The sequence below is a fragment of the Notolepis coatsorum genome (genome assembly GCF_963971535.1).
Source record: "Notolepis coatsorum genome assembly, chromosome: 1".
Taxonomy (NCBI): Eukaryota; Metazoa; Chordata; class Actinopteri; order Aulopiformes; family Paralepididae; genus Notolepis; species Notolepis coatsorum.
Genome location: NC_140165.1, coordinates 92,980,244 through 92,998,532, shown reverse-complemented (window position 1 = coordinate 92,998,532; position 18,289 = coordinate 92,980,244). Strand labels below are relative to the sequence as shown.

The 18,289-nt window shown below is 46.7% G+C and overlaps 1 protein-coding gene across 1 annotated transcript in view; it reads right to left on the bottom strand.

Moving 5' to 3' along the window:
* The window catches only part of LOC311245121 (uncharacterized protein), a 226,948-nt gene that overhangs the window by 47,466 nt on the left and 161,193 nt on the right, over nt 1-18,289 (bottom strand). Inside the window, exons 27-29 of the mRNA XM_084334913.1 lie at nt 9,909-10,076; nt 5,623-5,763; nt 3,093-3,131 (exon numbers count right to left, since the gene is read on the bottom strand). Coding sequence (XP_084191039.1) covers nt 3,093-3,131; nt 5,623-5,763; nt 9,909-10,076 — 348 coding nt within the window. The remainder of the gene's footprint in view (nt 1-3,092; nt 3,132-5,622; nt 5,764-9,908; nt 10,077-18,289) is intronic.

Below are 18,289 nucleotides of genomic sequence, written 5' to 3'. Positions count from 1 at the left end.
TTATGCCAATGATACTCAACTCTTCCTCTCCTTCCCTCCCTCAGATATCCACTCCGCCTGGATGACGACCAACCACCTCAAACTGAACCTAAGCAAAACAGAATTGCTCCACCTGCTGGCCAAATCCTCCCCCCTGACGACCTTTACATCACAGTCGAGAATGCAGCTGTGACCGCGTCCCCGAACGCCAAGAACCTTGGTGTTGTCCTCGACGACCAGTTGAACTTCTCTGCTCACATCGCAGCGACAACCAGAACCTGCAGATTCCTCCTGAGCAACGTCAGAAGGATCCGCCCCTTCCTGACAAAAGAAGCCACCCAACTCCTCGTCCAATCAACAGTCATCTCCCGCCTCGACTACTGCAACGCACTGCTTGCTGGCCTGCCGGCCACTGCTACCAAGCCTCTTCAACTCATTCAGAACGCAGCGGCCCGCCTGATCTCAAACCTACCGAAGTCGGCCCATGTCACCCCACTTCTTAAGGACCTGCACTGGCTCCCCATTGCTGCACAAATCCACTTCAAGGCCCTCGACCTGGCATACCGTGCGGCAAAGGGAACCGCTCACGCCTACCTCCGGTCAATGGTCTCTAACTACACACCCTCAAGACCCCTACGCTCTGCATCTTCTGGCCGTCTCAGACCCACTCCTATCCGAGCTCCGGGAGAGTCATCAAGGAGAACCTGCCTTTTCTCAGTCCTTGCCCCACAATGGTGGAATGAACTACCCACCCCAGTTAGGACAGCCGAAACCCGGCCAATCTTTCGCCGTCGACTAAAGACACACTTCTTCAACCATTATCTCAAATATTTTTTTTATAAATATATATATACTGTATATATATATATAAAATATAAAAATGTAAAGAAATCTAACCCTAACTAACCTTACTGTCATGCACTTGTCCTAATAAACTAACCTACACTGTAGCACCCAACACTTTGATGAACATTGTTACTCAGCTGATAGAGTTGTATCCTTCCTGATGACTTGTCGTACAGAACTTGTAAGTCGCTTTGGATAAAAGCGTCAGCTAAATGACTAAATGTAAATGTATAGCACCTTTCATACAGGGGATTGCAGTTCAAAGTGCTTTACATCGGTAAGATGTAAATAATAATGAAATAATAATGAAGTAATAATAAATAATAATACATTATGTATTTATTAAATATTAAGTTTGGATTTTTATTTCTTTTACAACTGAGGTAGGTAGATAAAAAAAATTGAGAATAAAGTACCGCAAAAAGGTACCGCTGGGTACCGGTATCGATTCACGGGTACCGGTATCGATTCAAATGTGAACGGTACCCATCCCTACTTGTGACCCCCGCTTCTATCCCCAGGCCATCAGCTCAATGACTCTATGCAACACTAACCCAACCATCTATGAAATCATAGCACTGATTGGAGACAAAATAAGTGATGAGATAGTCAAACAGGTGAAACAAGCTAAATACTTTTCCACCATAATGGACTGCACTCTTTGAAAGTTGCACATTTGTAATAAAACAAGTTTATTTCGTATATTTTTTGTTCACGTCAGATTATTTGTAACATAATGGAGATGAACACTGGTTGGCGCTAAATGCACTTAAGTTGTCCTTTAACAACCTCTTAAGCCTGGAGCCCTATTTTCTGAAAATCTGCCTAATATACACACAAATGGACCTTGTAGAAGTGGAGCAATCTTCCATTTACTTACTTTTTCTTTGCATCTTTGACAGTGAATAACACCATGCTAAAAATGACCAGACATGAAAAACTGCCATGGAGCTTGTTCAGTACCTTCTTGAGATCACATGTACAACAAATCTAAGGAAATTAATAAAGGGAAGATGATTAAACAGAAGGTTTTGTAGATACAGTACTGAATTCTCCAATCCGGACCAATGCAATTTGAAATATTATTATAGAATATAGAATAGCAGGCCTATAAATGACTTTATTATAGCCAATTTGCACATTTATGGATTGGGCCAAATATTCTCTTTCAAATGGCCGAGTTCAATTTGGATTTAGTATCACCAGGCATGCATGAAGAACAGATAATGAAATCTACTGTATGTACAGTAGGTTTTTATTTTTGAGACCGCTCTGCCATTTTGAAACTGATTTCAACATGGATGGTTGCTAAATGTTCAGAGAAGGGAGACAAACTAACTGCGCTCCAAACTATGCCAATAAGGTTCAGTTTTGTGGTATATAATCCAGAGAAATAAATAATTATAATCAGGAAGTTTGCTCAGAAAGCTCATATGATGCCTCATATGATATTGGGCAGAGAGCGACCGCAATGAATTTAGGCAAAATCTACAGGTACAAATGTGTATTTTGAACGTTTCCTTTCCACTAGTCTGAAGGAAGACATGTTATGGAAGCAAAATAGCTTTAAAAAATTGCACTAGATGGGGCGCACCACGTAACTGAACTCATCAACAAAGTACGAGGGCACACACACACACACACACACAATGCAAAGCATACAGTAGATAGACTATTGGAACCGCTGCTCACAGAGTTTTCGTTGCAGAAGCAGCGCGACTCGAGATTAGCGACAGTCTCTGCGGGGGTCTGACACCTATTCAATGGGCACACACCCGTTCTGTCTCAGAGTGTGTGCGTGCGCGTGCGTCTATGTGCGTTTATGTGACGTAAGCTGCAGTGAGTGTAGTTCTCTGGAGAACCAGGATAATTACAGTCATACAATCTAGCAAGAATTAAACCTATTTACAAGTCGTATTAAGTTTTGCAAATAAGGAAACAGATATAGAACAGTTCAAAGCACTAAAAAATGCCATTTCTCTATTTTGATCGATTTCTGAAATGCGCAACACTTTGGGCATTTCTGAGGAATCCTCTCGACTGAGACAAGGCGATGTTCACACCTTTGTTCTACCGCATGCAGGAGCAAACAGGAGGTCCGACCCCAGAGGGTTTTAAAGAATCTTCAAAAGGTAGTTTCTATCTACAGATCAAACTCTACAAGAATGTATGCGAATACATCCAACATGTACATGGTCAAAGACAATTCAGGATTGGGACTTTAACTCATTAATTAGTAGAATGAGATTGAAGATGGAGTGACTTACAGTGTTGCTGAGATGCATTAGCTCCATGTACCACTTGTCCTGCAACAGAGCAGAAATCACAGAAATGTTGTGGAACATGGTCTAGCAAACAGCTACATGTCTGTATGTGTCTGTGCACGGACGTCTGTGTGTGTGCATGCCAGGGTTAGAAAAAAAATATATATATATTCAAGGGCTTTTTTTGCCCCCCTTAATTGATTTTCGGGGGCTTTTTTTATTTATTTCGGGGGCACTGAATTTTTATGATGAAAACGGTTATTTTTTTTTGATCCACTTTTTCTCCCATTTTTCCATATTTTCTCCCATCCCAATTTCGTATCATCCAATTCAACCCTCCCCTGTCACGAACGCTGTTTCTTGCCTCCCACTGTGGACTAAGTCATACATAGCACAAGTCCCCTCCGGTACTTGAGGTAACAGCAGTCGCATCTTTTCACCTGCGCAGCTCGATCTCTCAGTGTCGAGGAGTAACGCGTGGGAGGCTCACGCTGCCCCCGACACTTCCTGATTCTACTGCGCAGGCGCACCAACCGACTTGTAGGAGTCGCTTGTTCACAACGTTCGATCCCCACCCTTCAGTTTTCCCTCCCCGTAATAAGGCCAATGTGTATTACTGCGGACGACCAGCCAAACTGAAAAACAATGTGGAGAGCTGGATTCGAACACGCGAATCCTAGCGTCTCCACACTGGTGGCGAGTGCCTTGCCCACTACACCACCTAGCCGCCCTATGAAAACGGTTATTAAACATCCTTACATCCACATTTTTTGACAGTCTTCGTCCCGCGGACAAAAAGATCCACACAAGCTCCTCGAACACTAGCCGTGTTTGCAGCGGGAGTCTTTGCAATAAATGATATGTTGACCGGTAGCATCCTCCTCAACCCCTACCCAGTCTAATCCCCACGACTCCATCGTACTCCGCTTTACCTTTTTTTATTTGAGGACCTGGGGAATCTGCTTCTCAGACTCTTTTTCCTTTGTGTTGTTATAGTTTGATAAAAAACGCTCCATCTTGTCTGTCTTCAAGATGCCATCAAATGCTGGTGAGCTGCTCACCTGCTAATGTGAGAGGGTGGGGAGAGTGACGTCGACATCAGCGTCTGATCAAAACAGATTTAATAAATCACGTCTTTCACTCGTCAGTTAAATAAATAGTAATATACATTTTTATACTATGTTTGATAACGTAATGTTAATGACATTAATAATGTCTCCATATATATATATATATATCATTAGTAAACTGTCTGGGCCTTTTTGTCCCCCCCGGCCCCCCTTAACATGAGGGAAGCCGAGAACGCATAGCTGTCAGTGTGCACAGGGGTGAAATTGTGTGTCACAGCTGGGAGCGTTGCGGTGTTTGCAATGGAGGAGAAGTTTGGTTCACTTGTAAATAAACTATTCACATAAATTAAACAAAACGTAATGTTAATGTCTCCATCAGGGTTTCCGTTAGAAAATACTGGGGCCGGTCTCCGTGTCCTGGAAGATTTCAATCTCCCGGACAAATGTGAGAAATTCCGGTCAGTTTATTGAGCTTAAAAACAATTGATAGGCAGACTATATAAAGAATGACATCCTCAAGGCATGTAGTGCTGCTGCTGACTTGAAACCAAATAGGTGTCTGTGGGCAGTCGGCCCGACATTAACAGCAGTCTGTTATAATCAAATTTTTATGAGCTAACGAATTCCGTTATATTAGACATTTGTATTAATTATATCAAGCGAAGAACTGAGACATTTGGCAGAGAGAGACGGCAACATTAGCGTGGGGTTCACTGGAATATCTCTGCCTCCCAACGAAGCGATAAACGAATCCCAATAGTATGCAACTGCAGAGCCGCAGAGCCAGCGGCGATATCAGGTCCGGTCTGGGGACCGCTCAGCAGCGCCACCCACCCAATGGCTGAATTGCCAATGGCTGAATTAGAGTATTGCACTGTGCGGGCACAACTGTGAGCTCTACGGCTCTGCAGTTGCATGCTTCTCGCTAATCCAGCACCAAGCTCCCGCACCGCCATTCTCATCAGCAAACCACAGGTCGCGAGGGAATTATTTTCACAGGACATTATGACCGGAGATATTTAAATATGTCGGACTTCAACAGAATATATATATAATTAGTAAACTGTCGGGGGCATTTTGTCCATTTTCACAGGCATTTTGCCCCAAGCCCCCGTTAATTTCGAACCCTGGTGCATGCAGTTCTATTGACATTTTCTACAGCCCAGGTATGTGTTGGTGAGCTGGGAAGCTGTTAACTAGTGTGTGTCATTCCTTACCTCATCATGGCTACTGTTAACTAGTGTGTGTCGGTCCTTACCTCATCATGGCTACTGTTAACTAGTGTGTGTCAGCCCTTACCTCATCATGGCTACTGTTAACTAGTGTGTGTCAGCCCTTACCTCATCATGGCTACTGTTAACTAGTGTGTGTCGGTCCTTACCTCATCATGGCTACTGTTAACTAGTGTGTGTCGGTCCTTACCTCATCATGGCTACTGTTATCTAGTGTGTGTCGGTCCTTACCTCATCCCAGCTACCAACAGTTAGTACAGGATCCAGGACAAAATGGAAGGTCAGCTTACAGCCCTGCAGGGTCACAGGCTTGTCTGTGTTGGCCAGGACAAAATCACAACAGTTGTACCACCATGGGAACCTCACAAAGGCCTGGAGGAGATGGGGGGACAGAGGGAGAGATCAGTGCTGTCACCTGATTGGTCATGTCAGTGTCCAGTCCACCAGCTAGCCATTGAGACAGGCAGGCATGAAATAACCTGGCTAGCCAGAGAAAAACAGACTGTATTAATTGAACCTCAGAAGAGGAAGAGAAAAGGGTTTGACTGATATATCAGTAGGCTTGGGCATCGTTTGGATTTGAACGATTCCGGTTCCGATTCCGATTCTCCATTTCGATTCCTGTTCTAAACGATTCTTGCTTCTGATTCTTTGAGGTGCAGGTCAAAACAGGTCACAGCTTATTTCACAGGAGATTTTTATTTATATATACATCTTTAATTTTTTTTCATACTATTCACATCGTCAGTTGACTTGATACAGTTTAATTTGGTTGCTGTATTGTAACTAGGGTATTAATTAACAAAGTAAATTTTTAATTTTTTTTAAGAATCGAAATGCAAACACGTTACTTCCGGTTCCAGAACGGGAAGTTAGGAACCGGTTCCTATTAGAACCGGTTCTCGGTGCCCAACCCTATATATCGGTTTGTCACTACGGACCATTTTTAAAGTAACGGTGATGATTTGTTGATTAGATCAACAAATTGCTTAGTGGACAAAGTCCAATGACTGCTAGTGGACATCAAAGTATTTAGTGGAGGACAGGGGCGGCTGGGTGGCGTAGCAGAGATTGCGCTCGTCACCAATGCATTGCCTGCGGCTTGGGCCAGTCGTCATACTATCTCAATTGACAGAGGTAGCGGGTGGAAGTCGATGGGTGGGGATTGGACGTTGTGGACAGCGACTCCTACAGGTCGGTTGGGTGACGCCTGCACAGCAGAGACAGGAAGTATCGGGGGCAGCGTGAGCCTCCCACACGTTACTCCTCGCCACTGAGTCTGTCTGCCTGAGTCTGTCTGAGTCTGTCACGCTGTCTGGTGAAAAGATGCGACAGGGCTAGTGCTGGGCGATATAACGATAACGATAAATATCGCGATATATTTTAATAATCGATATCGAATATCGAAATAAAAAAAAACGAAACGAAAAATCGTTTATTTTTTTTACCTGCAACAGGGCAGTTTTAAAACCAGAGACAGTGGACAGACTTGTCTTTCTTGCCTGCAACTTAAAGTAATGGCTTTGCTTGTCCAAATGACAATACTGACCAAATTCAGATTTCTTTTTCTCTTGTCCATTTATTTTGTTTGCTTTCTAATTTAAAATAATTTGAAACCGTTTGTACACAGTAGGCTATGTGTGCTAGCAGAACTAGACTCCAGTCACGAGTCACAGTGCACATGTGCGGTGGTTTGTCCACCAAAAAAGCGCCAAAAGATCGAAAATAAACTAGCAGAGCCAGAACTGTTCAACTCCTCTGGAGCCACAGCCAGCAGAGAAGCCGGTTTACTTTAGCTTTTAAACCAGCTGCAGCCTGAGAACTGGAGTGTGAGGGGCTGTAACACTAAAGATGGCGGCAATGACAAAGAATTGCTGCAAAATAAACATACATCCGTTGTTAATTTTTTTTCTTCTTTTTTTTTTACATTTTTTTTATACTTATAACAATTCGATAATTATCGATATCGAGAAATAAAATAAAATTATCATATCGTTATCGCGATATGATTTGTTTCCATATCGCCCAGCCCTACGACAGGCTGCCTCCTCGTGTACCGGAGGGGACACGTGATGCAAGGCTTCTATCCTCACTACAGCCGACCAGTGGGAGGCATAGCAGACCCGGTGCCATGGGCGGGCATTAGGGGGCCGGGCCCGCCCACTGAGTCACCTGTGCCCACCCTGGTAATTTTTTTTTTTTTTTTTTTTGTCAATCAAAGTCGACTATCCAAATCCTTAATCGGGGACAGCCCTAGTGGGCACTGATGTCAACAACAACACTACTGCAGCTAGCACGGCACTCTGTGAGAATTTGTTTTCTATACCCTCAAGAACGTCTTTACAGAACATCGCCTTAGTATGCTTCATCGACGCAAGGCCAATTTAATTCAGTTGGCATTTGAGAAGGACTTAACAAAAAAGTTCAGGAATGAGTGGAGGGGCAGTGTTTTAAGAAGATTTCACTCTGTCCCCAAACGCTGCTTGCCACTCTACTAATGAGTAGCCTGTGGAGGAATTTTGTTAGCTTTTTTATGCACCTTATTCAGTTTGTCAGTGAATTCAGAAGTGTTGAATAAATGGACTTTTCAAAGATATAGAATAGAATAGAATAGAAATGTATTATCCTGAGGGAAATTTGACACTGCAAATCACTCAACATTAAACATTTAGATAGAACAAGTCACGAATAACAAAACAAATGGCCTAAGAATAGAATAGAATAAAATGAAATAGAATACAAATCGAATAAAAGATACAGTAAATAAATACAGTAAAAATATACTGAAGTCTACAGTATGTGTAATATTGCACAGTGGTGTTTAAAAAGTAAGAGTCCAGTAAGATGGTAACTGTCACTCTGTGCTCAGTGATGCAGTGAGGCACAGTGATGCATTGTATAGTCTGATGGCTGTCGGAATGAAGGACTTCCTGTGCCGTTCAGTGCTGCATTTAAGTAGTGTGAGCCTATAACATGCTCCTCCTGTCAGCCAAGTCTGTGTATAGTGGGTGGGGTTTTCCCTGATGGCCTGGAGCTTAGCAAGGTTCCTCCTCTCCGCCACCCTCGCTAGAGTCCAGCTCCATCCCTACCACGCTACTGGCCTTCCTGACCATTTTATCCAGCCTGTTTGTGTCCCCTGCTCTCAGTTCGCTGCCCCAGCAGGTCTGTTATACATATCCGTTCAGTCTGTTTTTGTATAAGTGAATGTTCTTAACACTTTGGCTGCCATGGGTTAAATTCATGATATACCATAGATTGCCAGCTCTATTTGTCTATGGAGAAAGTCCCCTTCTTTGCAGGGCTATAACTTTTTAAATTCTATTGCTACATTGCCATTATTAGGGCCCATTCAAAGTCCTATATGTATTGTTCATTGTGTAGCAACGTTAAACTTTTTCATTCACATATTCATAGTAAAGTATGGTCTAATGTATAAGTATGTTTTCATCTCTTTCTGCAGCTTTCTCCAGAACGTGATATATAGCCCCAAATGCATTATATTGATGATGAAATACAGTTTGATGGCAATCAGCGCGATATAAAAAATTCCAACTAGACGTACTTCTAGAAGTTACTACACGTCATCTGATGTTGACCGGATGGGCGAGGGGGTGTTTATAATTCCGTGGGCAGCGTTATACCAATCATCTAATGTGGGTCAAATGTTGATAATAGCAGTTAGTATCGAAGACGGTAACGTTACACGCTAAAACTCACCCCAGTCTCCGCGCGCCGTTGGGCGATCATCGTAGAGTAGACATTTTATCATTATGGGATGGCGATTTACCCGGTCCATCTCCAGCTTGTATAATGGTATATACGTCCAAATCATGTTGTTTATCGAGTTATTGGCAATCGATCGCTATGTAGCGTGACGAGCCAGAGTCCCGGGACATGTACCGAGTGCCTGGAAGCAATACGGCCGTCCAGCAAAACCTCTACTGCGCTTCCTGTTAAGCGATTGCGCCGATCGGCCACCAGATGGCGGTCCTGAACCGCCAGAGAGCTCAGTGGGTCCTCCTGGTGGATCTCAGGCCAGCGGAGGGGAAATATGAATCAGATTCCAGATTTTTGAAATATTGATATTAAAGACGCTGTAAAGCGTCATAGGCAACTTGAGCATGGCCGGGAATGACGCTTTAACACGGCTCCTGGCAGCCAAAGTGTTAAGATAGAGAGAAATTAGATTTTTCAATTGCCTCTCTGCTGTTTAGTTCAGCACCGTGGGCAGCACCAGGTAAGCCACAGCGCTGTTGTCCCAGCTGAAACGTATAAAAGGGAACCTGTGTTGAAAAACCATTGTGCCCCCCCCCCCCCCCCCCCCCGAGAACATTTTATGCCCCCCCACTAATTTGTTTCTGCAGCCTGGTCTGAGGCATAGTCTAGCAACATTCAAGACAGGGGAGGGGAGAATTGGCAATACGAAATTGGGATGGGAGAAAAATTGATAAATAAGGAGAAAAAGTGGATACAAAAAAAAAGTATTTAGTGGAGGACAGCCCTACTGTGTGTCTTACCCTCCTCTGAAAGGGCAGGATGAAGACATTGAAGCGTCCCGAGATGTAGCCCCAGGGACGGGCCAGGGTGACAAGGTCCTCCACGTTGCACCCGTTTCTAGGCAGACCGGTAACCATAGCAACTGTATGGTTAGCCATAGAGAGACTATTCATGAGACGAGTGACAACCTAGAATTGAGGGAGGAAGTTAACTACATACAGGGTTCTCACAGACATTGCTAAATGAAATTCAAGGACTTTTAAGTGCTTTTCCAAGCACTATTTTACATTTTCAAGGATGTCACTCGAAGGATACAATTCACTTTTAAATGCTGTTTTTTTAAGCATCTTCTTGGCCTGCTTGTCAGATAGAGCAAGCTAGAGCACCACACACAAAGAAATGAGGAAAAGCAGTTGGAGCGTGCAAGACAGCGACTCGCTAGATAAAACAGAAAAAAATAAAAAATCTTGATTCAGAACAATTTGATCATGGATGAAAAAAACATTCAATGCAAATGGTTGATTTGAATTTCAAGGACTTTTTAAGCACCTTTTAAAAATGGGCTGTTTTCAAGGAATTCCAGGCCTGGACTTTTTTATCAAGCACTTTAAGCACTTCAAGGACCTTGTGCGAACCCTGTACATATAACCATATCACATGAAGAGCGGAAAAAAACAAAGCTGATCATACCCATATACAAGACAGGATTTTTGTCAACAGGGGTAGGACTAGGAGCATTCATAGTTCAGCATGCATAGCGAGTGGGGACAGTCTGAACATTGTGCACAACTAGAGGAGTGATCAGAGCTTGATATTATTACCATGCCATCATCATTGTAATTGCAATCCATGTCCTAGTGTTCAATATTGTATTGTAAAAATACCAGTGACAATTGGCTGCTGAACTATGGTCTTAATCCTAACCAGTGATGGGAATAACGGCGCTATAAGTAACTAAAATAAAATCTTGAAAGTAACGCAATAGTTACTTTCTGAAGTAACTAGTTACTTTTATAATTTGTAACTGAGTAAGTAATTTAGTTACTTTTTGGAAGAAGTAACTAGTAACTGTAACTAGTTACTTTTTTAAAGTAACTTGCCCAACACTGATCCTAACTAACCTAGAACTATGGTCTTAACCCTAACTAACCTAGAACTATGGTTTTAACCTAGCGCATCAGCTATAATATAGATATACCAGTGGTGGCTGCTGACCACATTTTTTGGTGAAGCACAAATTATTATATTATATTATATATTAAATTATATTTTTAAAACATCCCCAAGGCTGCAACACCCCCATTCCTCCCAGGTGTCAGGCTCCTCATTCGCACATCACCACCACCCCTCCTGCCCATTCGCACATTCTCATGTTGACCACAAAGTCAACGAACCACACTTCGACCTTCCCGGGCCGAACAGACCACTTTCCCCGAAATCGGACTGAAAAAAAACGTTTAATCCAAAAAAATATTTGAATGAAATAAATATATATATATACCGTACTTTTCGGACTATAAGCCGCGGCTTTTTCCCCCATTTTTCGACCCTGCGGCTTATATAACGGTGCGGCTTATATGTGACTCGACGTGACCAAACCCGAAAATGTAAAAATCAAAATATTGCTTTTTTGACTGCATTGAAATGTTATTTATCTGTTCCCTTATTTGCTAAACTTAATACAACTTGTAAATGAGTTAATTCTTGTTATTTGTCTGACAGTATTGTGTCCCAATGCTAATTACATATGGTAATTAAACATTAAAACACCTGCGGCTTATAGTCCAGTGCGGCTTATATATGTACACTGGATTAATCTACCCGACGACTACATAGCCCTTTGCGGCTGGATTATATTTATTTTGGTCCTGTGATTTATGGAGCGGAGAATCGCCGACGCCTACACGTGTGGGATTTACCCTGTGAGGAGCCACGTCGAGTCTGCGCCTCAGAGAGCCTGAGGCCGGCTAGCTTTCTTCACTGTGGAGCTACAGTCTACGGAGAACAGCTGTATTCGTCTGTGGATCAAGAGACTATTGCACCGTCTCCTGTACTTGGAGTCTCCTTAGTCATCGTTGACCAGACTCTCTACTACCGACAGATCCTCTACCCCTGCTGGCTTACAACCGGGGGGACCCTTCCAGTATCTCCCGCTATATATTACTAGTGTACCATAGATATAATTCCCTAAGATTCAGGTTGTATAATTACCTCCTGCGTAACCAGAGAATGGACATTCATTATTGATTTGCCTACGCACATTCCTTTGCCTTATAAGCGCATCCAAAGTAAAATAGAGAAGTATATTATGTACCTTTTGCTGCAATAAATACTTAATTACAACTTTGTGTGGAACCGATTCATTGTGGGAAGTGTTCATCATATTTATATATCATGTACTGTATGGCCAGTAATTAAAGTACATAAAGCGGTAGTGGTTTAATGATACCATACTTATCAATACAGTCAGGGAATTGTACCCCTCAGTTACAATTGGAGGGTAACTAGTGTAATATTAATATAGTGTTATTAATATTGACATGGCCTATGATGAACACTCCACAAAACGGTTCTCCTAAAGTAGATCGCCCGCAGCGTAGACGGCAGACACCTCAGTACTTAGAGGATTACGTTGCCAATATACTACCTAGCTTTCTACAGACGGTAAACGCGGAAAAAGTAGATAGTAAAATTATGTCCGACCCTATCGACCAGGCTACCCCGCCAATAGAGGCCCTAGTGGGTTCTAACGTAACTGACCAAGCTCACGGTAGGGACCAGGAGGGACCCGACATGACTTTACCCCCCGCCAAGACCGAAGAAGTAGTCCCCGGAGAGCTCCAGGATAAAGACAGCTCTCCAGGGATGGAACTCTACCCGCTACAAGAAGAGGAGAGCACCCCGGAGATGGATATCCAGGACTCGCCACAGGAGAACAGATCTCCAACGAGTACTGCCAGGAGCGGATCACCTCAACCAGCGTCTTCCCCCAGCGAGGCGGACAAGATGCTGGCACAGGCATTCCTCGCCAGCCTAGCAGCCTCAACAGAGCGCGATCGACTCCAAGCACAGACGCTTAGTGAGCGCGAACATTCTTCCATGGAAAGAGAACGCCTTCAGGCGCAGCAACGGAGCGACGAAGATCGTATACGTCTAGAGATTAGACGCCTTCAGACGGAAGAGAATATGGTAAGGGACCGGGCCGAAGCCCAGCGCGCCGCCGCCGAAGCCCAGCGCGCCGCTGCCGGTGCCCAAAGAGAAGCAGAGCGCGACCTCGCTCTCACCAAGCGCGAAGCCGAGCGCGACCGATTACAAGCGCAGATAATGGAGCAGCTGATCACCAGGGCAACACCCCCTCCCTCCGCACGGGGTTCCAGGGCCTCGTCAAGACAAGGGTCAAGGGCACCCTCCCCTACCCGATCAAGCGACCCTGAGCCCGACCACCAGAGAGAGCCTATACCCCCCTCCGAACCCCTTCCCCGACCGGTCCAAGTGAGACCCAGCTACAAGGAAGAAACGGTCTACACCGCGGAGAGGCTAAATAGACGACTACAGGATCTAGAGGACCTGCCAGAGGAAGAGGGAGAGGAGGAGAGTCAAGCCCGACAGCAGCACAGTACTCCACAGGACCAAGAGGTCCAGTACAGCCCAGGCTCTACCCCCGCGGCTCTGCGCTACAGACCCCCGACTCAATTCACGGGTGAGCTTGACGCACGACCAGCCCAGAGGAACAGCACCTGGATACGCGGGCCATGGTACCCAGCAGGTACCAGCCCACCAAGAGGCGTAAGAGGAGACTCGCCTAGGAGGCCTCTCTTCCAACGCTCACCGATGTGCCAGCCATCCATGGCATCATACATTGGCACACCGACGTTTCCGGACTTCACCCACGAGAACAGAGCACAGTACACGGAGCTACGAATGTGCTTAGAGACAATGATGTCCGATGTAGCTGATGAACCGTACAAGTATGCTATCCTACTGAAGCACCTCAAGGTGCCCCGAGCGCACAATATAGCGCTGGCCTATGCCACCTCTACTACCCCATACACAGCGGCTCTAGCAGCACTCGACCAAAGATATGGACGCATATGGGACTACGTAATACAAGAGATAAGGCATATTGACCGCCTACCCCCAGCCACAGACAATCGCTCACTAGATGACCTGTCTATCAAGGTACAATCCCTGGTAGGGATGCTGGGGGCGCAAAGAGAAAAGGGTATGCACGAACTGTACGCAAACTCTAATGTCGAGAGGATTTTAGAGAAGCTTCCGCCCGCCCGACAAGAGCGCTTCAGGCGGCAAAGAGACCACCGTGATCCTAACGGTCCCGAGCCATCCCTCCTAGACCTAGCCGACTTCCTGGCGAGAGAAGTCAACAGCCTACGGTTGGATACGTTCATGCGGAGCACCCCAAGCTCCAGAGAGGGACCTAGGAGAGCAAACGATGGCCGAAGATTGGTGACCGTCATGCACCAATCAGAATCAGTACCGAGCAGCAAGAACCACAGTACCCCCTCGATGAAAGAGAAGTGGAAGATGGTGTGCCCGTACTGCGAAAAGGAACACTGGTTGTCACAATGTGACACGTTCAAGAAGATGACCGCCGACGAGGTGAGTCAATGGATAAAGTCCAACCGACGCTGTTACCGATGTGCGCGCAGTCACATGGCAGCCGATTGCCGCTTAAAGAAGAGGTGTAGTCGGTGTGACGGAGCCCACCTAGATGTCCTACACGACAGTAACAGAAGAAAGCCTGCACCCTCAAGCAGCACAAAGGCAAGTGTTATGTACATTGACCCCGCCAGCAGCGGGGGCCCCCGGGTGCTCTTAAAGGTGGTCCGCGTAACACTGAGTTACCAAGACAAGGTCATGGACACTTACGCCGTCCTTGACGACGGGTCAGAGAAGACCCTTCTCCTCGCGTCCGCTGCGGCCTAGCTGGGGCTGCGGGGGAGCGAAAACCAGATGACGATTCGGACAATAAGAAGAGATCTAAAGACGATAAAGGGCGAGAATGTCTCCTTCACTATCGCAGCAAGCGGGCAGCCAGAGAGACGGTATAGGATTACTAACGCTTTCACCAGCCAAGAAATAGGCCTGTCGCAGTACACCTACCCCATCGCCAAGCTGATGGATAAATATGTGCACCTGCGTCAACTACCTATACCGCTCATAGACGGTGCCACCCCGACCCTGCTGATAGGCTCCGACCATGCAGACCTCATCGTCCCGATAGACCGGGTCCACACAGGGCCCAGAGGCTGTCCTGCAGCAGTCGAGACCCGCCTAGGATGGACATTACAAGGCCCCCTCGCTAAGTCTCTTAACCGAACAGCAGCCACTAACTGCCTCCACTCCAGAGTGACAGAAGAAGACACCACCCTCCTACAGCATGTCGAGAGGCTATGGACACTAGAGACAATGCCCTTTAAGAACGAAAAGAAAGACATTCGTTCCAAGGAAGACATCTACGCTATAGCCCTCTTCGAGCAGGGGACAAAGAGAGTCAAAGTCAACGGAGTGATGAGATACGCAACTCCACTCCTGAGGCGAGAGGGTATGCCTACCTTCCACGCCCCAAAAGAAGCGACGGAGCGGTATCTATTGAACACAGAGCGGCGCCTAGCCAGAGACCCCGCTCAAGAGACTGTGTACCGCGCTGAGATTAACAAGCTAATCACAGCGGGACACATAAAGAAAATTGACATTAAAGAGGCCGATCAGACGACCGAATCATGGTACGTGCCGCACCACAAAGTCCACCACAACGGCAAGGATCGTATTGTGTTCAACTGCAGCTACCAGATCGGATCACAAAATCTGAATAAAGAGCTCTTGCCCGGCCCAACACTCGGCCCCTCTCTACTAGGCGTGTTACTACGTTTCCGCCAAGACAAGGTGGCCATCAGCGGCGACATCAAAGGGATGTTCCTGCAGGTGAGACTAGTGGAGGAGGACAAGCCCCTGCTGCGGTTCCTATGGAGAGAGAGGATCGGGGATGAGCAACCAGCCATCTATCAATGGGAAGTCCTCCCTTTCGGAACCACATGCAGCCCATGCTGTGCTACGTTTGCACTGCAAAAGCACGTCGCAGAGGACCCAGCAGCTGATGAAGAGGTCCGACAAAGTGTAGGAAATAGTTTCTACGTGGACAACTGCCTGCAAAGCGTCTCGACGCCAGAAGAAGCCGAGGCCCTTCTACTCAAGCTCCGCACCTCCCTGATCAAAGGCGGCTTTGATCTCAGGCAGTGGGCCAGCAGCGACCCGCAAGTATTGCGCAGCCTCTCCCCCGAGGACAAGGCAGCAAGCAGCGAGACCTGGATGGCGACCATCCCAGGAGAAGCCCAAGAAATGACATTAGGACTAGTCTGGCGCTTCAAAACAGACTCGCTCCATTATAAACACACACCCCTGACCAAGGAGCAGGGAAGGTCGACTGCACTACCGACCACCAGACGGAGTGTATACAGAACACTCGCCAGACAATATGACCCGTTGGGATGTATTCTACCTTACACCACCAGGGCAAAGATGATTGTAAGAGCGTTATGGGACAAGGACCAGGGCTGGGACGACCCCATACCCGAACACCTTGCATCCACATGGAGAGAGTGGGAGACGGAACTCAGCTCACTCCCAGGTGTCAACATACGCCGCAGCTACTTCCCACCCACAGTGAGGCCGGAGACGTGCCAGATGGACCTGCACGTCTTCAGCGACGCCTCCGAAGTAGCCTACGGTTCGGTGGCCTACTTGCGTGCCCGAGAGGAGGGAGGAGAAATACATACTGCTTTCATCCTGGCTCGCTCAAGAATAGCCCCACGAAAGCAACAATCTATCCCGCGTCTAGAGCTCTGCGCAGCCCTAGCAGGAGCGCAACTCGCCACGTTAATCCAACGTGAACTCACCATTCCGGTGCAAAGAACAATCTTGTGGTCAGACTCCACGACAGTACTCACATGGATCCGGTCTGATTCGTGCAGATACAAGGTCTTCGTGGGAGTCAGAGTCACAGAGATTCAAGATTTAACAGAAGTAGCAAGCTGGAGGTATGTGGACACAAAACACAACCCAGCTGACGTCATCACCCGGGGAATGTCCCTGGATGACCTCACCCGTCACAACCTATACAGTGACGGGCCAGAGTTCCTCAAGCTCCCGGAAGAAGAGTGGCCTACACCCACCCCACGGGAAGCGAGTAAAGAGGAGGCTGAAAACAAGAAATCTATGTTCTGTGGATTGAACACACTCGTCTCCACAGACCCCGACATAGACGATTGCCTCACCCTAGAGAGTGCGCAGCTAAAGACATTCCTGTGGCACCACCCAGAGGTTCAGCTCACTACTGACATTACAGCAGCTGACTACGAAGAAGCAGAACTTCTTCTACTACAACGAGCCCAGAGAGACTCGTTCCCCGATGAGCTAGACTGTCTACAGGGAGCAAAGCCCGTCCCATCAGACAGCAGACTGCTCCACCTAGCCCCCGAGAGCGACGCCCATGGTCTCATCAGAGTGGGTGGTCGTCTGCGGAGAGCTCCAGACTTACCGGATGACGTCAAGTACCCGATAGTCTTAAACAGCCGACACAAGGTCACAGAGCTGATCATAAAGAAATACGACGAGGATGTGCATCACGCCGGGGCAGAGAGAGTCTTCGCGGAGATCAGACGTCGTTATTGGATACTGCAAGGGAGAGAAGCAGTGCGGCGCTTCCAGCGAACCTGTCTAGACTGTCGTAAGTGGCGAGCGCAGCCCAGTATACCCCGGATGGCTGACCTACCTCCCTGTCGCCTCCGACTCGGCGACAAGCCTTTTCACTCCACCGGTATGGACTGTTTCGGCCCGCTGTATATAAAGAAAGGAAGAGGAACCGAGAAGCGGTGGGGTATTGTATTCAAATGCATGACCACCCGAGCGATGCATATAGAACTCCTTCCAACCATGAGCACAGACTCATTCCTTATGGCCTTCCGAAGATTCACATCGCGGAAAGGCAAACCGTCTATATTATTGTCTGATCACGGGACAAACTTCAAAGGCGGAGAAAGAGAGCTGAGAGAGAGCTTCCAAGCTATGGGCCCAGAACTTAAGACCCACCTCGTTCCATCCCAGATTGACTTCCAGTTTAATCCCCCGAACGCACCTCACTTCGGTGGAACTTGGGAACGAGAAGTACGTTCAATAAAGACAGCCCTGTACGCCGTGCTTGGGGCCCAGACCGTGGCGGAAAAAGTCCTAATGACAGTCCTCACGGAGATCGAGGGAGTATTGAACTCAAAGCCCCTCGGTTACGTCTCAAGTGATGTAGCAGATGTCGACCCAGTCACCCCCAACACACTCTTGATGGGGCGGCTGGACCCCGCGCTACCACAGACAATGTACAGGCCTGAAG